The 18,188-nt window shown below is 40.0% G+C and overlaps 2 protein-coding genes across 8 annotated transcripts in view; one reads left to right on the plus strand and one right to left on the minus strand.

Moving 5' to 3' along the window:
• Window positions 1-1,006: 1,006 nt before the first annotated feature.
• On the minus strand, window positions 1,007-8,842 carry dmac2l (distal membrane arm assembly complex 2 like). Its single transcript, XM_017696632.2, has 5 exons — window positions 8,722-8,842; window positions 8,246-8,349; window positions 5,876-6,084; window positions 1,943-2,114; window positions 1,007-1,348 (listed from the first exon to the last, which is right to left on the minus strand). Exons 2-5 carry the CDS (start codon window positions 8,338-8,340, stop codon window positions 1,234-1,236), a joined length of 591 nt encoding a protein of 196 aa, XP_017552121.1. The 5' UTR covers window positions 8,341-8,349; window positions 8,722-8,842; the 3' UTR covers window positions 1,007-1,233.
• A 1,567-nt stretch (window positions 8,843-10,409) lies between these two features.
• The window catches only part of klc1b (kinesin light chain 1b), a 37,559-nt gene continuing 29,780 nt past the window's right edge, over window positions 10,410-18,188 (plus strand). Inside the window, exon 1 of one of the 7 annotated variants that reach the window (XM_017696636.2) lies at window positions 10,410-10,562. The gene's annotated coding sequence lies outside the window, so the exon portion shown is untranslated. Of the gene's footprint in view, window positions 10,563-10,659; window positions 11,006-17,775; window positions 18,017-18,188 lie in introns of those variants that run through there. The other 6 variants (XM_017696637.2, XM_017696633.2, XM_017696638.2 and 3 more) reach the window with 6 other exon arrangements.

Genomic DNA, 18,188 nt, shown 5'->3' on the forward strand with positions numbered 1-18,188 from the left:
CTGTTCGCACAACCTGCCATAATACAAAAGGAAATAATTCAAACTGAATTCAACCTGTTTTTTATCATACCAATTCCTTTCCCCAATGACACTGAAGCACCTTTAATCACAGATGAATACTTGCTGTTATTTTGCTTAATAATACTCTATTGTTGGAACAAAACCTTGTTTTTCAGTTTTTGACATAATCGAAAAATGCCTGTTGCCCTTTTCATTTTGTGTAAATTTCACAATGAATGAACCGAAAGAAAAGGAATTAGAAATTACTACTTAGAAATGACTTAAAAATACTGGTTCCATTAATTTACATTAAAAGTAGGTTTTTCCTTCTCCTGTAATCATTTTGCAGCTACAAGGTTTTGTTCTGACACCAGCGAATGGCTTATACGGTGTAACTTAAAATATCAAAATCTACTGTAACAAAGTATTTTATGATTATACATTTGACCACACATGATACATTTGATACATGATATATAAAGCTCTTATTGTTCAGGGTATACATATTTTTTGTCCATCTGACTTTACATGCCCAAATCTTAAGGCAAATTATTCAGCAACTGCATGAAATGTTATACATTTTACAGTTTCAGCTCTCATATGACACTCAGCTTTTGAATGTAGTTTATAAAATATGAAAGTTATTAAGAATATGACGAAGTACGTTTTGGAACCACTGGAACACCAAATAGTTACTAAATGATTAATATATTGTAATTATCTATTTACAGTAATTCCTTGATAGGTTCTCAGGAGGTAATCACTTTTAAAATTCTTCTGAATGTTAATGTTATTAACTTTATTTTTGATGGTATAAAGCTTTCTAAGACCTAGAACCTTTTACAGCCCTGTTCAGCAATCTAAAAGTCCTAATTCTTAACTTTTTACAATTTCTTACAAGTTGGAAATGTATGTCACGGAGTACTAGTGTCATGCTAGAATCCTTTTACACATTAATCTTTAGTTCATCAAGAAATATGTCACAATTCAAACAAGGACATACAGATACGTGCAGTAGTACACAGTAAATAGATTCTTCTTTAATACATCAGATTTCAGGTTCCTGAAGGAACCACAGAAAGCGCCATCACAGCACTGCACACACCTTTAGCTATCATACTCTCACTGCTGCTGCTTCGGTAACAGCCACTGGATCCTAGCCTATGAGTTTAATTGGCTGGTCTTGGTTTTGAGGGGCCATGTAATTGGCCAAATTAGGCTGGCTGTGATTGGCTAAGCCAAGTCCAGCTCTATTGTGAGCTTGGGTAGCGCTGTCTGCAGCCTGTCTGTCGTTTTCTCTTTGTCTTTTATTCCAGGCAGGTCACTGAGGAACAGATACTCCAGATTCCTGAAAGTAAGATAACATTCAGTACAGTAAGACAGTAAGAGCTGAGGAATATGGAAGAGGGCACAACAGCAATTTAGGTTTTTGTAATAGCATTGTAATTTCAAAGCAAAAAAAGGATCAAATTTACTCAGATTCTCAAAAGGGAGTTATTTATCACTCTAGAACCTGCAGAAGCATTTAGAGAGGAAATGAATTCAGCAGTTGGAAATTTTAGTTAGGATGGCACAATATGGTCAAAACACCATATTGAGATTATATTAAATACTGCAATTGAAGTATATCTTATAATTGAAAACAATTAATTGAACCATTGATCTTATGTGTTTTTTTACCCAAATGTTTGTTTTTTAAGATGTGCAAATGCCTTAGTTCACCCATCAGCCTTCGCAGAGTTGCAGAAGTATTCTAAATCTTGTCATATGCACAGCATATTGCAAACTTCTGCAATATCAGTACTGAAAAGGTAGTCATAACTGGCACAATTAAAAACAACATACAGTGCAGCCCTACAGCACTGCTGGAAACAGAGGAGTGACAATGAGTCTGAAGATTTATTCATGAAGGTAGGTCAGCAGCTGTCTGCTCGTTTCTTACCTCAGGTGATGGAAAGCGATGATGCCTTTGTCCGTCACGTTGCCACAGGAGATGACCGACATCGTCCTCAAGCTGGCCTGCAGGTTCTCCGTCTGACTCAAACGCTCCAGACAAGCATCCTCTATATATATACACTTATTCAGCTTTATCTCCTCTACATGCTCCAGACCATCTACACACACATCCACACAAAGGACAGGAAGAGATTTACCATCTATTTACCTTCCACTTACTCCTATTCAGAAACAAGCCACAGGCACAGCAGACAGAGACGGGGACCAGCGTCAATATATTTAATGTAAATATAAACACTGTGGAATTTCTCTGATAGGCTTAGAATGTCATTTTTAGTCAGAGCACCTGTTAACAGCTGTTATTATAAAGCATAAAATCAATTCTTTGCAGTGTACAAAATGATTGTAATATGTTACTTCTGTGCAACGTCACAGCTTTCAAATAATTAATAAGACACCATGAATCTCTGCATAAAGAAATGCTAGACGTTTTCAGACGAACAGAGATATGATAAAGGGAGATAGAAGGTTTATTTTTTTATGATGTTATTTTATTCAATAATAATTTATAGTGTTAAATAATATAAGCTAGACAGCAGAAGGTACTGTAAGATGGTTTAGTCCATGCTTGTTTGTAGGTACACCAAAAATGTATTGAATGATAAATAATATGCGATAATTATCTATTCATAGTACTTTCTCAAGTAGTTGTCTGCCAGAGATTTGATCACTGTATTTCAAATACGAGACATTCTGGATGTTAATTTTATTATAAAGTCATTCTCCTCTCCTCATATTTAACAGCTTTCTCAGTTAAAGACTCTTCTACATCTGTGTTCATCATTCTGCACACATCTAATCATTTCATACATTTATCTGCAACATTTTTATCTGAAAATGGTGAGTCTCCAGACTTTTGAAGGCTTGTGTAAATTATGATAAAATGAACAGAATTCATCACATTTTAAAGGTGCAGACCAAATCTCAAAGCAGATAACTTAAAAAAAAAAATCAGGTAAACTGATAATTACAGGAAATCATTTATTATTTTATTGTATGTATGTATGTATGTATGATTATATATATATATATATATATATATATATATATATATATATATATATATATATATATGATATTGTATAAATTATTGACTTTTAACAGATATGTTGACATTCTTTTTTTAACATGCCAAGTGATTCCAAAATTTGAACAGTGGTATAAATGTAATTCATTATGTAACCAATTAGGTTACATTCAACACTGTGCAAATGCCATACATCACCCTTCATTCATTAATTTCCAGTCAAAACAGCCATTAAATTCTTCATTATTTAGCCTCGGAAAAAACATAGAAAACATTTATTTGTCACAAATTATCACAATCCCAATTCGTAAATCATCAGTATTTAGGTGTTCACTATTCACCTTATTACAGCTTTCACTCTTTTTGAGAGACTTACTTTCAGCTTTTCAAAGAAATCTGCCAAAATAATTTTCCACAGCTCCCAAAGCTCAGTCCTAGAATTTGGTGGATTTTCTGATTCTTATGATTCAAATGATCTCAAACACATTCAGTGACATTGAGGTCTGGACTCTGGGGCGGTCAGTTCATTTTTCTGAGAATATCAGCAGCTTCTTTGTTTGATTTGCAAACGTTCTTCTTTCATGTCTGTTTCTTTTTCTCAGTAACCGCTTCTTGACAGCTACACATCTTTTCAGACTCAGTGTTGAGTTGTCTTCTCACAGTGGAAGGACGGACAGAAACACCTGCAGATTTTTTCAGATCTGAATTAAGGGTGGGGCTTGATTTTCTCCTCTCTCTCAAAGACGAAAGCTTTCAGTACTGTTTATGTGATGGGGACAATTTAGTGTTCTTGCATATTTTTCCCTTATTCTTCTTTAACTCTCCCCTGTCTAACAGATTACCTTATATCTAATCTACTCGGAAATATCCTAAAAAATTAATAATTTGAACTTACCTCCTAGGGAATGGTAATTAAATAAATGACGGGTTGTCTCTGACTTTTGCACAATACCGTAGCTCAAATGTGCAGCAAAACCACAATAATAAATCTACAGGTAAAAATCTTTCAGATATCTTTAAACAAGGTGGATCTGTAGGTATAGGCAGCTGTAATTACTATTAACTCATGCGCTTTCTATTGTGATCCCTGTATGGTGGTGTCCTGAAGTGGCTCATGGAGTGGAGGTAGTGAGTGCTGGTGCAGGGGTTGTCTTGTATATTTGAGGAGGTGTAGGGTTGTGCTGTGTATGTATGAGGAGGTGCAGGGCTGATGAGGTACAGGGTTGCTTTAAGGCCACAGACAAGTGCTGACTGGCAGTGTGTAAGTCATCCCCTCACTGAGTGTCACTCTACACACCTCAATAGCAACACACACACACACACACACACACAACACCATCCCCCTGCAGACACCCAGCTAAATGACACTCAGACCTCTGACACACACAGTGGAAACTTTCTCTCTGTGATGTACACAAAGCATTTCTCTCTGCTCTGAATTAATCCTCTCCTTTAAACACGCACAAACACAATACTATCCCTCTACAGGCTCATCTTTGTGTGTGTCGTCATTCTTTCCCACGTATCCATCCCTCTCAGGTAAAGCTTTCACACACATGCACACACACTCTCTCTTCTTTCTCACCTCTCACCCCGACACCCTGCCTCTATCTGTGGGGAAACTTTTTCAGTGCGTCACACTCAGCATTGCCTGCTGACATGTGATCACCTGCTCAGCCAAGTGAGAATGAAGGATAACACAAGCTCTCAGAAGAGGCGTTAGACTCTGTTTAACCCAAACGCTTCAAATCTCAGTAGCACTATGACCACCTCATGGTCTGCATGTGCATCTGAATAATCAGAGTCTTGACACACATTGCAAAATTCCTTTATACTGCTCATCAAAAGTTCAGGAACACCTTGCCTTCTTGTAAATTGGAATGTTTCCACTGTTAATCTTTTTTAAAAAAGGAATTTTGCCAATTTTTCATTTATTGAGATCTAAATGAAGCCATTCAGAGTGGTTTGATGAGAAATGGACCATTGTAGAGAAACTTACCAACTCAGATTTCTTTGCAGTGGTGGTAACAGGAACCAGGTGCTGTGCAACACGAACGTAACCATTTTATTTACTATTCAGACTGACCCGTGAACCTGCACATGTCTTCTGAGTTTTTATATGTAATGTTGTAAGGTTTCACAATCATAAAATTGTGGTAAAATTGAAAAGAATATCTTTTCTTTGGGGATTATTTTGCACTACAACACCCTGCATGTATCCCTTCACCATTAAGAAACTTAAACATGTTTTGGGCCAAAACCTGATCCCATAAAACAACGTGGACATGCGGCAGACGTCTGGTTCCTAACGGGAGTCAGGAGGAACTTTCTGTCACCATCTATGTGAACAAACCTGTCTGTAAGTTTCTCAAGAACAGAGCATTTCACATGAAAACCACCTGAAGGACTACGTTTACATCATAACCACTTACCTATGCAAACATTTTAAAATATCTGTGACATTCCTCTTTAAGCAAGACAAAAGTAAGACACCTTTAACATAAAACTAATATTTGTCCATGTTCCAGAGTAGATTTGGCTTAAATAACTAATTGATTAATTTCTTTTTTTCTAGTGAAAATCCCCCCATGTGCTGATGAGTGCTGACAGCACAACAAGAAAATAATGTGTGTGAGGTTTGGCATCCCAAACTGCTACTGTGACAAATACTTACATGTCATATTGTAGTCCTCTAAAAGAAACTTAGTCTTTGAAATATGTAAAAAAAACGCTTGTTTGTATCAAACCTTTTTGTAACAATGCAGCAATTTCCCCAAAAAGAAACATACTGCATGCATGTGTGTTACTACAGTGTGTGCGGACTTCACTCACTCAAGTAATCAAAGCCCCGGTACATGATGCAGGCCTCTGTGGCATCGATGGCTTGTATCTGGTAGCGACCCAGTGGTCCTGTCGGGAGACCATTATAGTCGTGCTGCCAACGGTCGAAACCACGGAAACGAACTTTGGCCCCACACCTCAGGAGCCATTCGGCAGCTGCACGGTCCGGACCAACTGCCTTAATCCGTTCATAATCAACTCTGTGACACAGACAACAGATTTTTACATTCATAAAGCTATGTTGAAACACACAAGGTAAGAAGTAAAGATATTTAAACATTTGTAATGCAGTCACTTGCACAGACAAACTGATGTAGGACTGCGTGAGCAGTCTTATAAACTGCCAGAGACCGCAAGCTCACTGTGATGTACAGTCTTACCTAGATATCTTTGGAAAGGAGAGTATGAAGCACTGTTACAATACACAGAAAACCTAAACTGCCATTCCAGCCTAAAGCTAACATTTACCATGTTTGTCATGTTACGTAATATTCTGTAGCACAACACTGCATCCCTCAGCCACGGCAGTCAGACAGAAGTCCCGATTTTGTATCTTTTTCGTATTTTCGTCCATCGGTGCTCTCTCACTACAATAGTACTCAGCATGTATTGCGTACATACTACCCCTCCCCTCAACTCTTTGGCTGGGGCAATAAGGAACTTCTGACTGGTAGCATAGCCACTGAAGTAGAGGCTAATGAATACAAATAATCACATTTCTAGCAGTAATGTCAGCCGCCTGACATGCTTCTACAAAAGACAGCTAGTTAGTTATTTAGTAAGTAAATAAATAAATAAATAGGCCCATCCTCAAGTGCACTAAAGCCTTGTAGTCCCTCCCACTTTCTGATACATAATCACAGGTTTTCCTGGTATTTAAAACAGAAAATCTCAGCTGTGGTAAAAGCTACATTTTGAATTTAGGCCATGTAGCCCCCCCAATGTAGTTTGAGGGACTACATTAATATTTTAGTAATTATGAGTTCAACACTTGTGTTTACATACACATATAACAACCAACAGGATATGTATACAAATCTGAATATTTCCATTGTCCCCCTTATCTAAGGTGTCTTAAGGTACACTACATTAAGTTCACCATACTGTGTATCAAAACTGTACATTTAATCAGCTCCATATAGGCGCACTTTATCGTTTTGCAACTACAGCCTGTAGTCCATCTTTTTCTGTGCATACTTTGGTAGCCCTCTTTCACATCTTCAATTTTCACGACCACCACAGAGCAGGTATTATTTAGGTGGTGGAACATTCTCAGCACTGCAGTGACACTGATGTAGAGGTGGTTTATTAATGTGTGTTGTGCTGGTAAGAGTGGATCAGGCACAGCAGTGCTGCTGGAGCTTTTAAACATTGTGTCCACTCACTGTCCACTCCACTAGACACTCCTGCCTTGTTGGTCCAGCTTCTACATGTAAAGTTAGAGATGACAGCTCATCTGTTACTGCACAGTTCATGTTGGTCTAGTTCTTCATAATGGTCACTAGATGCTCTTGGTTAGATATTTTTGGTTGGTGGACTATTCTCAGTCAAGCAGTGACAATGAGGTGTTTAAAATCTCCAGCAGCACTGCTGTGTCTGATCCACTCAGAGCAGCACAGCACACACTGACATGCTACCACCACATCAGTGTCACTGCTGAGAATAATTCAATACCTAAATGATACCTGCTCTGTGGTGGTCCTGAGGGGGTCCTGAACATTGAAGAACAGGGTAAAAAGGGTGAACAAAATATGCAGAGAAACAGTTGGACTACAGTCTGTAACTGTAGAACTATACAGTTCACCTATAGGGTAAGTAGGGTTGATAAAATGGACAATAAGAGTAGAAAAAAAGATATATACTTAATACACTGGCTGCTCTGCGTATTTGTGGTTGGTGTAGTGTAGTGGGTAACACCTCTGCCTTCTACGCTATAGACTAGGGTTCATGTGCCGACAGCACATGACTGAGGTGTCCTTGAGCAAGACACCTAACCCCCAATTGCTCCCCGGGCGCCATGGATAGGGCTGCCCACCCCTCCGGGCAAGTGTGCTCACTGCCCCCTAGTGTGTGTGTATTCACTAGTGTGTATGTGGTGTTTCACTTCACGGATGGGTTAAATGCGGAGGTGAAATTTCCCCGGTTGTTGGATTAAAAAAGTATCACTTAACTTAATGCCCCACCTGGGTAAGCACACTACACTATACCAATAAGAGTCCTTGGGCAAGACTCCTAACACTACCATTGCAAATGGTAAGTCGCTCTGGATAAGAGCATCAGCCAAATGCAGTAAATGTAAAAATGTATTTGTGTGTGTGGTTTCTTCTACACGTGACCCCTTCTTGTTATGATCTACAGTACTTGTTGAACACGGCGTTGAGCCAGCCCCAAAATCCTCTGCTGCCCCCTGCCGGCGGAGAGAAAACACACCGCGTTGTCCGACTGAGAAGTCTCATGGCTCAGCTCTGAAAAACAACACACTGTAAAGTCAGTCTGGATAATAAAGACACTTCTCATTCACTGTTTGTTCTACATCACCTTCAAATACCACACTGGACAGTGTGCGGCTTCATCCAGTTGTATTTTAAGTCTAAGCGTCACGTTACGATAAACTGACTGTGGTAATCACAGAGAATCGCTCAGCTTTTTGTCTTTAATAACTGAAAACAGCCGCGTGTTTATTTATCTGCACTTCACACAGGAGCCTAACCCCCCCGGCTACTGACGACATAGTGTCCGTCCTGCTGAGCTCGTTACAGCGCGGAATCTATGGCTTAGTTTAGTGTAACTGGTTGGTTTAAACCGCATAAACAAATTCTGTTATTCTGAAGGTTCACCTTTCAGTCTTGTCTGCTAGTGTCATTTACATCCTCCGCCATGCGCCAGACTTTCAGCCTACGTCAGCTCCTTCTCGTCTACTATTGGTCGGTGAACGTTAAACCACAGAGAGTTTAACCTACTAGATCTCCTACTAGCATCTACTTCCTAGTAGAAACGGGAACGCCTCGCAGCAGACCGGATACAACGCGCCCCCTTTCGGTCGCATTTAGAATGAGAAGGTTGTGCAGGCAATTCCAGTCGTCTAGGATGGATCTGCGTGCATTTATCATTAATCAAACTACTATACCACAGTAACTTCATGTAGGAGGATAACATACATGGCCGGAAGATGAGTTTTAAGGTCGTTGGCAGTGATAAATGCTGTCCTACAACGCCGAATTTTTTATATGAAAGAACGTTTAGTTGTTTCTTGAATATAATTGACTCAGATTATTGTCTGCTCTAAATTACCATTATTTTAAATATATAAAAATAGATTTGTTTTGATCATGAAACTTATCTCAATATTTTTTGTCAATAGTTTCACAGAAACATAAAAAAACAGATCTTTTCCAGTTACTTTTAGTGTGGACTAAGAGTAACTGAGTCCCTGGTTAGTCAAATCTCTTTTCATATTTGCAATAAATGTGCTTGAAGTACTGAAAGTTTCATGTGTAGCAAAACGATTGTGTCAGTGATTTTACCCACAAAACATGATTTATTTGGATTATTTTAAAATGGAAATAAATTAACAACATGAATGCAGCATTTGTTATTTTCTACATGCAGTGTGACATTGAAACTATAGCGCCAGCGGACTGTTTTAGAAAAAGTCAGATTTCACAGTGACAGAATGGCGCTGGTAACATTGGCTTGGTTTCACAAGCTGATGGCTTGGTTGTTAAAACTGTCTTTCTGAAACTCTGTGAAGCTGCTTTGTGACAACATCCGTTGTGTGTGTTTATTAAATTTAGCTTTAATAACAGTTGCAAGTTTCACCTCTTTAGGCAAAGGTGTAAATATTTGTAGCTGCTAAGCTGAAAACATATTCTTTGTGTGGAGAATAAGGTGTGTTACTATAGTGGAAACATCTCATCCACTTAATAATTGGAGAATTAAATAGCATTTTGTACAGAAGTGCTCTCTAATTCTCCATGTATTATGTGGTACATGTCCAAAGGTTTGTAGAAACCTGCTCACCCAGTTCTTCCATAATCAGGTGTATTAATAGAGTGTTCATCCCCCCCTTTGCTGCAGCAATAGCCACTACTTTTCTGGGAAGGCTTTATACTAGATGCTGGAATATTGCTGTGAGGCTTTGCTTGCATTCATCCACAGCATCCACTCAGTGAGGTCAGATACTGATGTTGGATAATTTTTTTGGACCACTGCAAATAATCTCAAAGGTATTGGATGGAGCTGCATTACTTCAGAGAACGCAGTCCCACTGCTCCACAGCCCAGTGCTGGAGGTGTTTATACCCCTCTAGCTGATACTTGGTGTTGAGATCGGTAAAGTTAGGCTCTTGTTCAGCTGATGCAGAGCGTCCTATTCTATTAGCAATGTCTTTCTATGGAGATCATACAAGATACGTTTGTACAATTGAGCATCTGTGTGAGAAAGGGTGCACGTTAGTAGCCGAATTCACTGATTTGAAGGGGTGTGGACGCCTTTGCACGCATATAGCAGCAGTGATTAAAGTATACCTGCGAAAGGTGACGTGGCAATTACCTAACAGTGAACGCGGCTTTGTCTGTAGCTCTCTGAGAGCCACGCCCCGTTTAAAGAGGAGAGAATTACGTCATCGAGGTCGGCCAGCGGCGTGTCGGTGTTTGTCTCAGAGGTTTTCTCCAAAGAGGTTTGTTTGTGCTTCTTATAGCAGAAGAAAGTCGACGTCTTGAAATGAAAGGGGGTTTAACTGTTGAAATATAAATGGTGGTTTGAAGCTGAGTGCACACAACGCCAGGTTCTGTCGGTCACAGTGTAATTGTTATGCATCAGCGAAGTGCTGCTCTCCAGACTAGCTCGCCTCTCTCTGCTCACTCCAGCTGTGTTGGTGGAGCCCAGCGCGCTGAGTGGAGCTAGGCGGCGTCACTTCACTTCAGTTCGGTCAGCTGCCGCTTCGGTCGGCTTGACAGGCAGGCAGACAGAAAGCAGCGTTTTAAACTCCGGAGCTGCGCTCTTCCAGCTGGTAGCCGTCGCTCATATGGCTTCATGAAAGCTCCTCAGTTCAGTGGAAATAGCTAAAGGAGGCAGGGGATTCACCGCACACTCATTCCGACGGAGGATATCGATAGAGAGGTATGATGTCATATGCTAGCGAGGTTACCGCGCTAGTGCTTCGCTGGTATGAGCTGGCGAACCTTGTCGTTGAGTTAGCTGACCTAACTGGTGTCTGTTTTGTGTGTTCGTTATCTGATGTAGCTACACTTCTCCAAGCAGAATCCTCGTCTCAGAAGAAGACTTTCCCTGATATATCATGTGGTCAAACCGGTCACGCAGATAGTAAGTTAGCTAGTTAGCTAGCTAGGTTGACTGTCTTAGCTGTTAGCCGACGTAGCTAACATTATGCGGTAGCCGTTCTGTCAAAGCTAGCTGATGTTAGCCAGCTGCCCTATCCTTTCATATACGTGTTGTAATTTAGAGCCATTAGTCAATAAATGGCTGGATAATTAAATGTTTCAGTGCGCTGGAGTAGTGCACATTCGCCCATAGCTTCATATTACACAGTGGACAGGGACCAAACATGTTCATTTTGTTTAGAGGCTGTAGCCTATGCAGGTTGGACACGCTTGGTCCTATAAAACAGTAACTACACGAGGGTAGTGCAAAAATAGATATTTGAGCCTCTACACAATGTTCAGGTCACTGACAGAAAGAATGAACACATTTTGAGAAAATAGGGTACAATTTATATCGTAGCAGTTCTTGAAGCACAAAACACAGTGTGGAAATGACTTGTTTTGTCAGGAATGGTAGCCAGTGTAGTTCAAGAGTTGGGGAAACACTAATATAGTTTATGGCAAGCTAATGATGTAGAATCCACCATATTTAGTTTCAAGACCTAAAGATTTCAAGGGCTTAGTATAATCTTCTCTTTAGGCGTTTTAGGAGCTTATTAATGTACATTTACAGTTGTACTAAACGGTAGCACACAGGCTTGGTTTGTGTTGCTCGCTAAGTGGTGCAGATATATAACTGAGTGAGTCACCTTCAACATTAGCAATAGTGGACAGAAAAGAAAGTTGATGTAATACGCATAATATTACAGGGTCACATGGAAGACTCATGAAGAAATGAGAAACAAATATAAAAGCTGATGCATCGACGCAGGCATGGCTGTTATACCATCCTGCCTTGTATGCAGATGTAAACTAAACGGTTTGTATCTATAGTGGAGCAGTCTTCTGGATGACCGTCCTGAAAACAATGCCAGGCACATGCCATGGCACACTGTTTTCAACCATAACTGAGGACAAGTTGAAAGGTTTTATACTGAGTCACAGCATCCCCTAAAATGGTGTTGGTGTAGGACTGGGATGTCCGGTCCTCGACCTGGAGATCTACAACCCTGCAGAGTTTAGCTCTAAAGTTGATTTAATGCAACTGATCCAGGCAGTGAAAGTCTTCAGTTGCCTCTTAATGTTAGAGCCAGATGTGATGGGTGCTGTACCTTCAAGGTCAGGATTGGGCGTCCCTTGTGTATAATGTTTCATTATGTTATTTGGCTAAATAAGCTTTTAAGATGTGCTTATGCAGTATTGATTAGAAGGTCATTAAGGATGGCTGCACAGGCCCCAGTTTTTTCAGTGAGACTCCATTGTTTGACTTATCCTCTTACCATAAACTCCAGTATTATAGTTTAGCTTATTTGAAAGCAGTTTAACACTGAGGGCATGCTTATGGCTGGAAGTAGTAGCAATGAAGCAGTTGTATTAGCATATATTAGAATGGTCATCCTTGCATTACATTTATATACAATAAAGCATGAAGTGTCGTTCTGTCATGAGCAAAGTGCTCATCCTGTCGTAGGACGGGGAAGTGAAGTGGCTGTATGTGTCCAAACTTCAGAAGCTGCTTATTCATTGCTGCAGCCTTGTCATTCTTTACTGATCCTTGTCGACTACAACAGTGACTCTGTTTAGTGCTGCTGTGTGGCAGCGTGACAGCACACAGCAGAGTCTTTGCTCAGCCCATCCATCTTGTGTGGCAGTGCAAGAAAAGCTTGTGCTGTGTGTAGGGTGTTTGTGTGGAGCTGCTGGCGAGAGTGAGTGGGCTTCTGTGTTTTTGGAGAGAATCTAGGGGTGTTACGGTACACATATTAATGTTCTTTCTTTTTTTTTTAAACAGGGCTTGTGGTATGGTACTGTGAATTGAACGAATTCGGATTTTATGCAATAAAATATTTTTGATGGCAGGTCTACTGGTGTAAAGTGGAATGATTAAAAACACTTTCTGTAATATTCCTAAAAGAATCAACCATAAAAGTAAGAAAAAAAACTTGCAACTGAAACTATTCCTCATTTATGTTGCCTTCAAGTCCTGTTGGAAACATCGTAATTACAATAATGCACATATCATGTTGTACTTCTAACCTTTTAAACTATGCTGCAAACCATTAGTCTTTCTGTGATGTCATGAGAACCAATTCATTTACATTTATAGAACTGCTAGTTTCTGGTCCTAAAATCTGAATCGCTCAGCCACGTTCAAAGCTGTTGTAAAATCCATGATATATTCAGACCTATGCCCACTTCACAACAACTGAACTCTATATTACTACAGCACAGGACGAAAAAACCCTTGTGCTGTTAATGGAATAATCCTTGACTCTCATGCTGCTCGCATGGACCTCAGAGTATGTTGATGAAGTAAGAACGTGTTTTTTTTTTTTCTTTTTTTTTTTCAAACAGATGGACTTACAGCTTATTTTCTTAACTAGAACTGGGCTGGCCAAGTAGTTAACAGCATAAACAACACCATCATTTATATCACAGGCTTGAATTAAAGAACTTATGGTATGGTTAACTTAAAAATGGCAGTATAAAAGTCTCCATATTGCCTAAATGGTGTGCTATGAAAGTTTAGAAATTCTAGCATCTGTGGTCAAATAGTGCATCAGTTATCCCAAATAACTATTTCTTAGCTATGTTTTGCACTGTTGGAGTACATGCGGTATTTAAATTCCATCGTAGTGCACTGTCTAGGGAGCAGCGAGACATTTGAGATTCAGCCCCAGCACGAGAAGATGGTGCTGCTGGATTAATGGAAAATAAGACTCGCGGTGATAATTTGGTGACCGTAAGGTACATATAAAGTTATCAAATGTTCATTGTTATATGACGACAAAAAAAAAAAATCATGAAATTACCACTGTATGTAGTGATGGGCAATTGAATGTTCTCCTCATGCAGCAGTCTGTGGTTGCTTGGCATGGTTGCTTTTATTATGAGGAGAGAGTTTTAGGCACTTTGTGTCGCAATTTGTGTTGGGGCAGTCGTGGGCTGGAGGTTAGGGAGCTGGCCCTGTGACCGGAACGTTGCCGGTTCGATCCCCAGGGCCGACAGTCCTTGACTGAGGTGTCCTTGAGCAAGACACCTAACCCCCAACTGCTCCCCGGGCGCCGTGGATAGGGCTGCCCTCCGCTCCGGGCAAGTGTGCTCACTGCCCCCTAGTGTGTGTGTCTGTTCACTGGTGTGTATGTGGCGTTTCACTTCACGGATGGGTTAAATGCGGAGGTGGAATTTCCCCGGTTGTTGGATCAAAAAAGTATCACTTAACTTAACTTAATAACCCGTAGCCTCTCTGGGCTTATTGCTTAAATATCCACCAGTTAACTCTGCACATTCATATTGAAGTTCTAGGGAGTGTTTTAGCTTTTGAGTGCTTTTTGAATGAGACACAATACAGGGCAGCCAATCAGAACAGAGCCCATTTATTTTATCTTAAAAGCACAGTGACAAATGCATCCTGTTCAAGTCTTAGGGATAAAGGGGGTTAGAAAATTGTCACGTAAAATGAATGATGACCATTTTTGATACATAAACTGCACCAATGTTATAAGCGGACCTCAAGGAAAAAAATGAAAAAGAAATGTGAAATATGAGCCCTATGAAATGCAATTTGCATTTGCAGTGCTTTCACCATGTGCTGTGGTCTTGGCAATTGGGGAAAAGAAATTATTTTTATATCTTTTTTTTGTTTGTTTACTTTCATAATTTCATAATTCATAATTTCACATTCATAATTTGTGGTGCAAAAACCCCAACGTATGTAACATGATTAAATTTGAGTATCATTACATTCCAAGTGGGATCTTTGCATGTACTTTGCCTGTGTGTGAAGTGGTGTTTGAAGGAGAGGAGGCCTGTGTCCCAGTCACTTACCCCTTTGGCTCAGTTGTCCAACCGGCTGGACCACACCCTGCCTACGTACACAGCTGTCTCCTGCCCTCCCGTCTGCCTGCCTACCTCTTCTCTTTGTGTCTGCTTCTGAGATCTATCCCCCATCCCAACCACCAAACACAGAGAGGTGTATGTGTCTCTGATTAGTTTGTGCTGTGTCGTGTGTACAGGACACTCTGAGAGATAAGTATGGCAGTGATGCACATGTTGATGGAAAGCATTTGGGGGAAATGGTGTAAAAGGCTGGCACGAGTCCTTGTGTGAGCTCCTGATGACAGTGCAAACAGAGCAGTGAACCAGCGGATAATCCTCAGCTTCCTCCCCAGAAATTAGTTTCTGTTTGTTTAAATCTTATGTTTACCGAGTGAAGATTTTGAGCCATGCTTGTTTTTCCTTTAGGAGTAACAGTGGTAGCCTATGGTGTTTGTGGTACAGTTTAGATGATTTTTCTTTGGGAAGAACTGTGCTGGGTTTAACGGTATGATGTCATGGAGTAGGTTTATAGCAAAAAATTGTACACTGAATTTGTTTTGTTTGCCCCCTTTCTGTCCCATAATTTTTTTTTAAACGTGTTCTTAAGCTATTATTTTTCTTTAGGATGCTTCACAAGGGACATTTGGTATGAGAAATAAATATTATTATTATTATTATTATTATTATTATTATTATTATGTTCATCTGAAAGGATTTAGCATATTTATTTGTATTCAAAAGTTTGAACACCCCCAGTATTACATGTTTTGCTGATTTTTTTCTAAGCGAAAAGTTAATGGATCCTCTGCAGAGAACTTAAATATGGCCATATTTTGTTTCATTTTTCCTCCATTGTAATAAGTTCTGAAAATAAACACTACTATGCATTAAATGTGCAGAGATCTGTCCTCTGTGAGGATGTGTTTAACTTATTTACACTTAGAAAATCAGCAAAACATGTAATTTAGCCAGAGTGCCCAAACTTTTACCTATGACTATTATGTATTTGGGGGAAAAAAAACACACAAAAAAACATCTACATTGCATTTGACTCATTTACAGTAGTATGTACTTTGCTGTTCTATAAACACTCAGCTCTTTCCAGCATTATTAGCCTTATCTCTTGCCAGACAATATGAGCATTATTAAGCTGGCAGGAATGCAAATGAACTGGGGACGTCAGGGAGAGAGTGGGGAGGACTCTGTAGAAGGAGAAAGACATACTGGGGGGTGATTGGTATCCCCCTCGGGATCAGGGGTCAGAGGGATCATTGAGCACTAGCGTGAAAAGGGGGATGATGCTGAATGATGCAGTATGTTGGGTTCTACTTTGGTGACTAAAACCTGGAGCAGCCGAGGACACTGCTGCTGGACCATATATGCTGGCCAGCTTGTGTCTCTCCCGGGCATGCATTAGCACATCTGCTCCAGCCGAGATCTTTTTCCTCTTGCATAATCACCCAGGCGCTGTTCTCTGCCCTCCAGTTACTGCTGCACCCCCTACATACATTCAGTTTGAGTTTGTTTGGGGATGAAGAGAGCTTGAGCACCAAGAATAAATCAAGTTAGAAATCTCTGGAGTCAGAATTCTGTAGATAGTGCACCTGATTTCTACTGCAACACAGCTCCGTTCGCATCAGAATGTATAGCTGAGTGCAGTGCTTTGCCTTTGCAGGGAGTCTGGCCCTGAAGGTGGTTTTTGCCTAGCTTGTGCTTTTTCTCTAAACAAAACAGTAAATTTAATATTACGTTTGATTCATACAGTACCATATTAGCATGCATAAATCAAAACGAAAAGACGAAAAACAACGAAAAAAGGTGAAAGAAGACTAAAAGTTAGTAAAATGCAAAATTTAGAAGAGAAACAATATAATTATAGGGCCCATATCAAATTTTATTTTGTCCATTGAGGTCCACTTACAGCATTTATGTGGTTTTATGTACCAAAAATAGTAATAATTAATTTCTACATGACCATTTTCCAGCCATTCTTTATCCCTTACAATTAAACAGGCTGTTTTAAGGCCTTTAAGACTGATATGAGATAAAGGAGCTCTGTTCTGATTTAGCTGTCCTGCTTTGCGCCTCATTCAGAAAACACCCAGAGCTGAAACTCACCTGTGAACTTCGATATGAATGGGTGGAGCTGAACTGCAAAATAGGTGCATATATTAAATGATTTGGTTCTTGTGACATCACAAAAACAATGAGTTTTGCAGCTTAGTTTCCATAAATGTACTTCGTATTTAAAAAAAAAAAAAAGTATTTCAAAAAAGTGAAGGAAATGTGGTTTCCCATCATATGAGCACTTTTTATTATATATGATGGGGGGAAAAAGAAAAATGACCACACAATTTAACTATAAAAGAAAATTATGTAATAAAACAAATAAACTAATTGTAAACCTATACTCTTGAACCCAGTAAGCAGTACTCTTGAGGCTAAAGGTGCATTTTCTCACTTTTTGATTTCCTTCTGCTTGGCTATGAGCGATGTACACGTATACAAAGTGTTTGCACATAGAGACTTGTTCTCGTGGTGTGTGTTGGGACATGCATTTTAGGCTCTTGTATGTAGTCCTTTTGATTCTGCAGTGCCTCAGTGTCTAATAGCAACCTCCCTTTATGCCTCCCTCACTCCCTTACTCCCCTCCCCCTCTCCCTGCACGGAGGGTGGGGCTCCCTGATGATTCTGTGATGCTGGAAGAGGCTGTGAGAAGGTCATTCTCCCGCTCTCCACAACACTCAGCCTTGCGTTCGTCTGTCCAGTCCCGAGACTCAGGACTAGATCAGACAGAGGCTGTTATTTGGATTAGTCCTGTCGGTGGATATTGTTGCCACGGTAACAGGTCTAGGGTGTTGTTGTCCGTGTCTGAGTCATTGTTTCATCAGCGTGCTACGCTGCTTGGCTATGAGGATCTGCTGCTGACGCTGAGGTAGGCTGCTCATTATCGCTGCTTTCCACTGCCATCACTGCTAAACAACCACTCCAAGTGACGCCAAATGGCTCAGATTGTTAAAGACAAATTTGACCGAAATTAGCAGTTAAAATGAGCTTTTACATTTTTAAAAGACCACATAAAGATTACTGGGTTACTTTGATGTTTT

Source organism: Pygocentrus nattereri, chromosome 5, assembly GCF_015220715.1.
Source record: "Pygocentrus nattereri isolate fPygNat1 chromosome 5, fPygNat1.pri, whole genome shotgun sequence".
Classification (NCBI taxonomy): Eukaryota; Metazoa; Chordata; class Actinopteri; order Characiformes; family Serrasalmidae; genus Pygocentrus; species Pygocentrus nattereri.